The sequence below is a fragment of the Nicotiana sylvestris genome, chromosome 3 (assembly GCF_000393655.2).
Source record: "Nicotiana sylvestris chromosome 3, ASM39365v2, whole genome shotgun sequence".
Classification (NCBI taxonomy): Eukaryota; Viridiplantae; Streptophyta; class Magnoliopsida; order Solanales; family Solanaceae; genus Nicotiana; species Nicotiana sylvestris.
Genome location: NC_091059.1, coordinates 51,032,734 through 51,043,243, shown reverse-complemented (window position 1 = coordinate 51,043,243; position 10,510 = coordinate 51,032,734). Strand labels below are relative to the sequence as shown.

General features: G+C 39.1%; 1 protein-coding gene across 1 annotated transcript; it reads right to left on the bottom strand.

Moving 5' to 3' along the window:
- Positions 1-297: 297 nt before the first annotated feature.
- Positions 298-1,108, bottom strand: LOC138887340 (uncharacterized). Its single transcript, XM_070169075.1, has 3 exons — positions 1,020-1,108; positions 853-928; positions 298-783 (listed from the first exon to the last, which is right to left on the bottom strand). The coding sequence occupies exons 1-3, from the start codon at positions 1,106-1,108 to the stop codon at positions 298-300; spliced, it is 651 nt and encodes a 216-aa protein (XP_070025176.1).
- Between the last annotated feature and the right edge of the window lie 9,402 nt (positions 1,109-10,510).

Sequence of the window (10,510 nt, the reverse complement as noted above, 5' to 3'; positions counted from 1 at the left end):
ATGTAACCTCACTATTTCCTTGATATACAACTGAGCATATTTTTCCGTTGTGTTGGTAGATTTAACTAGCAAAAAGTTTGTTGATTTCGTGAGTCGGTCCACAATCACTCAAATTGAGTCAAACTTGCATGGAGTATGCAGTAGCCTTACCACAAAATCCATATTAATCATTTTCCACTTCCACATTAGAATTTCTATGTTATGTGCCAACCCACCGGCCCTTTGATGTTCGGCCTTCACTTGCTGACAGTTTGGACATTTTGCCACAAAGTCTGCTATATTCCTCTTCATGTCGTTTCACCAATAGACTTCCTTGATATCATGATACATCTTTGTAGAACCTGGGTGCACGGAATACCTAGAAGTGTGAGCTTCAGCCATGATTCTTTCTCGAAGACCATCTATATTTAGAACACATAGTCGCCCTTGGTACGGTAGTGTACCATCATCAATGCCAAGAGAAAAAGATACAGTCTTATGTTTATGAATCCCATCCTTCAGTTGTAACAATAATGGATCGTCGTGTTGTTTCTCCTTGACCTCCTTCACAAGCGATGATTCAACTCTATTTTGTACAATCAACTCGCCTTCACTAGAGTCTGCAAGACGAACTCCCAGGCTAGCAAACCGATGAACCTCCCCGTCCAATGGCCTTTGATATGCCTCCAAGTGAGCCAAGCTACCCATATATTTCTGGCTAAGAGCATCCGCCACAACATTGGCTTTTCCCAAGTGATACAGAATATCGATGTTGTAGTCTTTGAGTAACTCTAACCATCTTCTCTACCTCAAATTCAATTCATGTTGCATTAATACACACCCAAGCCCGATCCTTGAAGCATCACAATATACCACAAATCCATCTGTACCATTTGGCAGGGTTAACACTGGCACTGTAGTCAATCTTAATTTCAACTCCTGGAAGCTCCTTTTATAAATCCATCTATATCGCTTTATGCGTCAATTTAGTAAATGGAGAGGCAATAGTAGAGAACCCCTCCATAAACTTCCTGTAATACCTTGCAAAGCCCAAGAAACTGCAAATCTCTGTTGGAGTTGTAGGCCTAGGCCAATTCTTCATCACTGCAATCTTTTGAGAATCAACCATAATTCCTTCTCTAAAGACGACATGACCCAAGAATGTAACAGATTCAAGCCAAAATTCATATTTCCAAAACTTCGCATACAACTGGTGCTGATGAAGAGCCTACAAGACTGCCCTGAGATGGTCGGCATGGTCCTCTCAACTTCGTAAATATACAAGAATATCGTCAATGAATACTATGACAAAGGAGTCAAGAAAAGGCTTAAAGTCTCAATTCATAAGATCCATGAAAGCTGTCGGGGCATTTGTTAGCCCAAAAGACATTACCAGAAATTCAAATTGCCCATACCGGTTCTTGAAAGCTGTTTTTGGAATATCCTGCTCCCTGATCTTTAATTGATGATACTCAGACCGTAAATAAATTTTGGAGAAGTACTTGGTGTCCTGTAATTGATCAAATAAATCATCTATCCTGGGTAGTGGGTACTTATTTTTGATTGTGACTTTGTTGAGCTGCCTAGAAATTCAAGAAAAAAGATTTGAATTTGAGGCAGAGATTCGCTTGAGTTACTTAAGGATTATGATATTACTATCTTATATCATATGGTAAGGCAAATGTGGTACCAAACACTTTGAGTAGAAAGGTGAAGACCAAGGAGAGTTTGGCATTTATTCCAGTCATGGAGAGAGGCCTTTGGCTATGGATGTTTAGGCTATGGCTACAAATTTGTGAGGTTGGATATTTCTGAGACTAGTAGAGTTCTTTCATAGATCGAGGTATTCTATTCACTAGGTGTAACAAAGAGTTATAGTGACTTAATACAACATTATTGGTGGAGAGAATGAAGAAGGAAATTGTTGGGCATGTTGCATGATGCCTAAAGTACAAGTAGGTGAAGTATGAATATCAGAAATCAGGTGTTTTGACTTAGAGGTTGGTGATACCAGAGCGAAAGTGGGAGCACATTACTATGGACTTTATGTTAGGATTTCCACAGACTTTGAGGAGGTTTGGTATTATTTGGGTCATTGTGGATAGATTGACCAAGTCTGTACATTTCATTACGGTGATGATTTCGTACACTTCATAAAAGTTGGCTAAAATATACATCTGAGAGATTGTTCGTTTGCATGATTTGCTTATTTCAATCATAATGGATTATGGTACTCATTTCACTTCTCATTTTTGGATAGTTTTCCAGCGAGGTTGGGTGCACAGGTGGAGCTTAGCATAGCTTTTAACCCACAAACAGATGGTCAGTCCGAGTGAGCTATTCGGATCCTAGAGGATATGTTGAGGGATTATGTGATTGACTTAGGAGGTCGTTGGGACCAGCTTCTACAATTGCAGAGTTTGCTAACAACAATATTTATCATTCCACATTCAGATGGATTTATACAAGGTTTTATATGATAGACAATATCGTTCTTATATCGGTTGGTTTGAGCCTGGTAAAGCTAGATGTTTGGGTACATATTTAATTCATAATGCATTAGATAAGGTGACTTTTATTCAAGAGCGTCTTCATACAACACAATCCAAGCAGAAGACTTATACTGACAGGAAGGTGAGTGATGTGGCTTTGATGGAAGGTGGAAATGTACTTCTACGGGTATCGTCTATAAAGGATGTGATGAGATTTGGGAAGAAAATCAAGTTGAGACCTATGTATATTGGCCCATTCTAGGTTTTAGAGAGAGTTGGCGAGGTAGCTTATAGACTTGATTTGCCACCCAGTTCGTCCGGAGTTTATTTAGTATTTCATGTCTCCATGCTTTGGAAGTATTATGAAGACAAGTCACCTGTGTTGGAATTCAGCTCAGTACAATTAGATGAGAATCAAGCTTATGAAAAAGAGCTAGTGGTCAATTTGGATAAGCAGGTTCGCAAACTGAGGTCGAAAGAGATTGATAAGTGAAGGTCCAGTAGAGACGTTAATCGGTCGAGGAAACAACTTGGGAAACTGAGCGAGACATGCAGAGCAGATATGCTCACCTTTTTTGGAAGTCCATGTACATTTCTAAACACATTCGAGGATGCATGTTTGTTAAAGAGGGGGAGAATGTAATGATGTAGCCGGTCATTTTGAGTATTAGAGCCTTGTTCCCCTGTTTGACTTGTAGGGATGGTTGGTGTAACTCTCTAGAAAGGTTTGGTAATAAATTAGAACACTTAGCTTCATTTTATAAGCCTTAAGTTGTAAGAGTAGATCAAGGTTTAGCTTTTGAGTAAACGACCTCAGATTAGTGATTTTATGGTTTCAACAGGTTCATATGATGATTTTTGACTTGCGTATATGTTCAGATTTGGTTTTGGATGTTCCTAGAAGAGTTTGACTCTATTTGTTGAAAATTGTCAATTTGAAAAATTGGAGAGTTCTTAAATTTGACTAAGAGTTAAGTTTGATGTTATTAGACTCCAATTGGATATGGTCCCCACGGGCTGGGGTGAGTTTTGGTGCATTAGGAGAGAGTTTGTAGAAATTGACAACTGACAGGTCTGATCCGCGACCAGATCTACGGATTGCGGTTCAGATTTGTGATCCATAGGTAATTGAAGTTTTGGGTAATTTAACGATGCTTCTGTAGACCACAAAATGGTTCTGCGAGCTGCATAATTGATTTTGTGGTCGATGGGCAGCTTTTCTTTTGGGACTATTTAAAGCCTGTTTTGTGATTTTTATCTTTTTCCAACTTTTAGAGCTCATATTAAGAAGTTTGAGACTTGTGTTTTACCCACAAGCTTGGGGTAAGTGATGCAAACCTATATCTATGGTTTATATGTGAAATTATCACTAGATTTAATATCAAACATGGATTTGAACAAGTGAATTGAGTTTTTTGTCCACAACCTAAGAAAGTAATTTTGAAGATTTTGAATATGAAATTGGGATCTGATTCGTAACCTACTTAGATATTTCGACTTGGAGTGTTATGGGCAGTCTATATCAATGATCAATTTCGGAATCCGAACCAGACGCAAAGGCTGACTTTTGATTGACTTTTTTATGTGGGTTAAAGATTAAATCTTTTTTATATGAAATCAATTCCTAAAGCTTGTATCGAATCATTTAAGTTATATTTGACTATAATCAAATTGGTTGGAGGTGGATTTTATAGGAAAGGCGGTTGTTGTTGATTGAAGCTATCCATGAAGAGGTAAATCTCTTATCTATCGTTGTAAGAGTGGATTCTCCCTATAAGTGATCTATTTGCTACTTGTTGATTTATTTAGGTTCCGCATATATGTAAGGTAACGAGCGTATAAGCGTAGCTAGGTTATGACCATATCCGGATAGATATCAAAGATAAATTCAAATACTTTAATTCCTACATATAGCACGGTGTATATCAGTCAAAAGTTATTTAAGAGTTATTTCATGAGGCTATGATGTAAACCCCAAATTTCACTTTGAAATTTTATCAATGGGGAATCAATATATATAATCAATTCCAAGTAGAAACTACATACACTCAAAATTATAGTAAAAATCTACTAAAAAATCGCCTCTTGGCGAGCTCCAAAACTCAAAAATTGTAAAAATGAACCAAAGCTTGACATATAACACCATATTAGGTATTCTTGCATCTGCGGACACTTAGTCGCAGATGGGAGCCCTACTTCTCAACTTCATCATGTGCATCTGCGAGCCTCCAACACTAGAACAACTTTCGCATCGCGACCAAACTCCACAAATGCGGACTCATGGGTGTGATCAACACTGCCGCAGGTGCAACCTCCCCAGCCCTGACCAACATTCACATTTGCGACTCTCCTTTAGCCAAATGTGGACCCGCATGTGCGACAAACTTTCCGCTGCTATGACTTGCCCTGGCCTGTCCTCCCTTCGCCTATGCGTAGTCATCACCATATTATCGCACATATGCACCAACCATCGCAGGTGCGGTGCATCAGATACCTACAATACTAGCAACCTCAATATGATTCAAACTGGTCTAAAACCACTGCGAAACTCAACCGAGCCTCCCGGGATCCCATCCAATCATGCCAACAAGTCTGTATACCTTATACAAACCTATCCCAAGGCTTGAAACATCAAAAATAACAACAAAAGCAAGAATTGAAGATTAATTCCATGCCATAACTTTCAAACTTCCCAACATTGCCAAATGTGCCTAAATAATACTTAGACATTCCAGATGATAACCAAACATTGTACAAAAGAACATTTCAACATCTCATACCTACTCTTAATCCTAGAACATCAATTAGAGTCTGATATCATCAAAGTTAGTTTTCGGTCAACCCTATGAACTCACCAATTCTTCAAATTACCAATTTTCAGCAAATAGAGCCAAAATCTTCTAGGAACATCCAAAAAAAATCGAACATACTCCCAAGTTCAAAATCACCGTTCAAACCTATGCAACAATAAAATTTCCATTTCGAAGTCGATTGCTCAATAGTCAAACCTTGGTCAACTCTTAACATTTAATGCTTCAGAAAAAGGAACAAGTGTTCCAATTCACTCCCAAACCAATCCATCCATCCCCGCAAGTTATAAAATATCAAAAGAAATTGCAAAAAGTATCAAATAGGGGAATGTGGTTTTAATACTCAAAAAGATCGGCCAAATCGTTAAATTCTCCACCTTTTAAAAAAACATTCGTCCTTGAACGGGTTTAGAATAATACCTTAAATGCCAAAAATATGATGATATTTTCTCCATACGACATGTCCGGTCTCCCAATTTGCTTCTTTGAGTGGTTGATCACTCCGTTCGACCAGCGCCGATGCGTAATCTTCTTTGTCTAAACTTCTGAACCTAACTATTTAAAATGGCCACTAGCTCTTCTTCATAAGCTAGATTCTCATCTAACTATACTGAACTGAAATCGAACACATGTGACTTATCTTCATAATACTTCTGAAACATGGAAACAAGAAATACATGATGAACTCTAGATAAGTTGGGTGGCAAAATAAGCTTATAAGAACCTCGCCAACTATCTCTATAACCTCAAATGCACCTAGGGATCAACTTGCCTGTCTTCCCAAATCTCATCACGCTCTTCATAGGTGAAACTCTAAGAAGAACTTTTTCACCTTCCATGAAAACCACATTACGAACCTTCCTATCTGCATAACTCTTCTGTCTATACTGTGTTGTACAAACCCACTCCTAAATCAAATTTACTTTTACTATAGCATCACAAACCAAATTTGTGCGCAACAACCTAGCTCCCCGGCTCCAACCAGCCAATAGGAGAACGACACCATCTACCATATAAAGCCTTATATGGAACCATATAAATACTGGACTGATAGTTGTTTGTGGAAAAAACTCCACCAATGGTAGAAACGGATCCCAATAGCCTTTGAAATCAATAAAACAAGTCTCACCATATCCTGAAGGACTTAAATGTTTTGCTCGAACTGCCATTCGTCTGTGGGTAAGATATAGTACTAAGCTCCACCTGCGTAGCCAATTCTTGCTGAACAGCTCTCTAAAAGTGCAACATGAAATGAGTATGCAGGTCTAAAATGATAGAAATAGGGATGCCATACAAATGGAAAATTTCTCTAATGTATATCTAAAGTAACTTCTGTGAAGTGTAAGAAGTCATAACCGAAATGAAATACACAGACTTGTTCATTTTATCCACAATAAACCAAATAGCTTCAAACTTAATCAAGATTGGCAATTCTACCACAAAGTCCATAATGATAAGTTCCCACTTCCACTGCAGAATAACTAGCCTTTAAAGGAAACCGCCTAGTTCGGATGTTCATACTTGACCTGCTTACAATTCAAACACCATGTGACATGTCCAGCAATGTCCGTCTTCATCCTCGACCACCAATATTGCTTCTTCAAATCACGATACATCTTAATAGCACTTGAATGAATAGAATACCTCGAGCTATGAGAATTTTCAAAAATCAACTCCCTCAAACAATAAACATTAGGAACACAAATTTGACCTTGAAGTTGCAATACACCGTCATCTACAATTACTACCTCCTTAGCACCACCTTGAAACACTGTATCTTTAAAGACAAGCAACTGAGGATCAAATTCAAATGCTTCTACTTGAACATGTGTTGAAGACTTCAATTATCAGTATAAAACTAATATGGCACAACATATAAGTAATGCCTCCAAATCTTGAGTGCATGCATAATAGCTACTAACTCCAAATCATGAACTGAATAATTCTTCTCATGGGGCTTCAATTAGCATAACGCAGGCTACCACCCTACCGTCCAACATCAATACAAAACCAAGGTCAATACGCGAACCATCAGATTAGACAGTATAGATCCCAAATCTTGAGGTAAATACCAAAACTAGAGTTGTGGTCAAAGCATTCTTGAGCTTCTAAAAGCTCTTCTCAAACTCATCAAACCATCTGTGCAGAGTTCCATTTTGAGTCAACCAGGTCAATGGAGCTGCATGAAAACACCTCTATGGAACGGCGATAGTAGCCTGCCAAACCCAAGAAACTCCTAATCTCCATAGTAGTAGTATATGAAGGCCAACACTAAACCTCCTCAATCTTCTTCAGATCAATCTTGATACCATCACTAGACACCACATGACCTAAGAATGTTATGTCATCCCGCCAAACTCGCACTTGGAGAACTTAGCATAAAATTTCTTCTCCCTCAGAGTCTGAAGAACAATCCTCAAATGCTGCTCATGTTCCTCTCCACTATGGGTATATACCAGTATATTATCAATGAACAAAATGAATCCAAATATGGCTAGAATACATTGTTCATCAACTGTATGAAAGTTGCCAGAGCATTAGTCAAACCAAAAAAAACATCAGCAAGAACTCATAATATCCATAACGAGTCTTGAAAGTTGTCTTAGGGATTTCTAAAGCCCTAAACTTCAATTGATGATAGCCTTACCTCAGATCAATCTTCGAGAATATCCACACACTGAGGCTAATCAAACAAATCACCAATATGAGGCGAGGGATAATTGTTATTGATAGTGACCTTGTTCCACTACCTATAAGCAATGTACACCCTCATGGAACCATCATTCTTCTTCACAAACAACACTGGCACACCACAAAGGGAAACACTTGGTGTGATGATTCCCTTATCTAACAACTCTTGCAACTGCTCCTTCAATACTTTCAACTTAGCTAGAGCTATACGGTATCAGGGAATAGATATGGGTTGAGTGACCGATCCCAAATTATTACCAAAATCAATATCTCTATTGGGTGACGTGCTAGGTAGGTCTGCAGGAAATACATTTGAAAACTCACTAATGGAACTGAATCAAAAGTATGAATCTCAGCAATAGAATCTATAACAAAAGCTACACACAACAAACATCCCTTCTCAATCATCCGCTGAGCCTTCAGAAATGAGATTACCCTACTAGGGGTATGATGAAGAGAACCCTTCCATTCCAACCATGGTAATCCCGGTATATCCAATATCATAATCTTACCAAAATAATCAAGAATAGCATGGTATGGAGATAGGAAATACATACCGAAAATCACCTCAAATCTACCATATTCAGCAATAGAATATCAAACTTAGTCTTATAACCCCCAATGTTAACCACACAAGATCGATAAACACAATAGAATCACCAACAGATATAGATGCATGAATAGGAATATCAAGAGAATTATGAGGCATATCAAAACATGAAGAAAAATATGATGACGTATATTAATAGGTACATCCCGGATCAAACAACATAGAATTATCTCTAAGATGGAATGAAACCATACATGTGATCATAGTATCTGAGGCTAATTCCTCGGGTCAACTCAGAAAGAATAGAATGATTTTGATTGCCACCAGTATAACCTCCACTAACTTAGTCCCCTCCTCTAAGATGACCTCTCGCTGCATGTCCTCCCCCTCTAAACGGTTGCGAAAGGGATGGATAAATTTGTGTGGGAATCACTAACTAAGAACTCTGCAGAGCTGGAACTCTAGGAAGTTTAGGGAAATACTCCTCACATGGTCAAACTCTTCACACTTATAATAACCCTTAGCTGACCGAGGCTACTGAACCTGAATCTGTATTTGATGACTCGAATATCTACTCTAAGAACACTAAACAAACGGATCATGATATGTCCTCACCGGGAGAGAACTAAAAGATGTTGGAATCAGAGTGTTGAAAGATGGTCGAGTCACTACACCAGGAGCTACATGTTATGGAGAATAAGTTGGCCTACCATGATGGACTCTACCAAAATAACGTCTAACCCCCCCCCCCAGATGAGGTGCCACTTAAACTACTAGAACAATAAGGCCTCTTATCCCTCTTCATGGCCTATCGCTCCTAACTACGAATAAGCTCGATCCTCTATGCTATCGCCATGGCCTGATAGAAATTTAGTCCCAATCTCTGACTCTGAAGCCATAGAAACCCTAATGCCCTAAGTCAATCCCTCAATAAATCACCTCAGCTTCTCTGCCTCGGTTGGGATCAAGAAATCTGCATAATAGGACAACTTTGTAAATCTCGCCCCATACATGGTCACAAACATGCGATCCTACTGAAGATGCTTAAACTTACCTCATCCCTCCTGGTAAGTGGGATGTACCACTAATGAAACAACTGCTTGAACTAAGTCCAAGAAAGAGGAGTTGAACCCACTGGCCTGCCCAGCTCATAGGTCTACCACCATCTCTTGGCGGACTCTCTAAGATGAAATGTAGTGAAGTCCACCACATTAGACTTTACCAAATAGAACATCATGTGCATCCTCCTAAAAACCACCATCAAAGTGAGGATGATGTAGCATCTGAAACCTGTACATCTTCTTCAACTCCTACGCAGGCATAGCATGCATAACCATTGGTCTAGCTGCTATAATGGGTTGCTCACTGATAGTAAGGAATTTTCCCGGGGCTAGAACATCACCGCAGCCTGCTTCGGAATACGAGTGACAAATACTTGAGCTCCCCTTCCACTTAGATATGGTTGGGTCCACTAGACCTGTTCCATCTTGTGTCAATGCATCAATAAAACTGACCATCTTAGCCATAGCCTTCTAGAATGTCAGTGCAGCAACAAAAACCCTTTGGATGTTGCGTGGGTACTAGAGCCTTAACCTGATTATCAATAATATGATCCTCCACTTGATACGCAGGTGGGTCTGCTGAAACTGCCCTGGTGCAGCCGCGGGCTCTGGTGGATGCTCCACCTTTAGCTATGATTGTGTGACCCCTAATGGGAGCCTTGGCCCTATCCCAAGCCATTACCCTCCTGGGTAAAGCCGGTGGTACTACCTCTCTCTCACTTGCTGCTTCTGAAGCACGCATTCTCACTATCTATAAGAGAATATAAGAGAAAGATTTAGACATAGAAAATAATTAATGCACAATAAGGAATCAAGAAAGGGAAATGTTCCTAAAATACTATAGCCTCTCACATGTAAATATTGTCGTATCTGTATTGATTCACAAGACTCTACTAGGCCTGCTCCTAACATATGAGACCCTTAGAA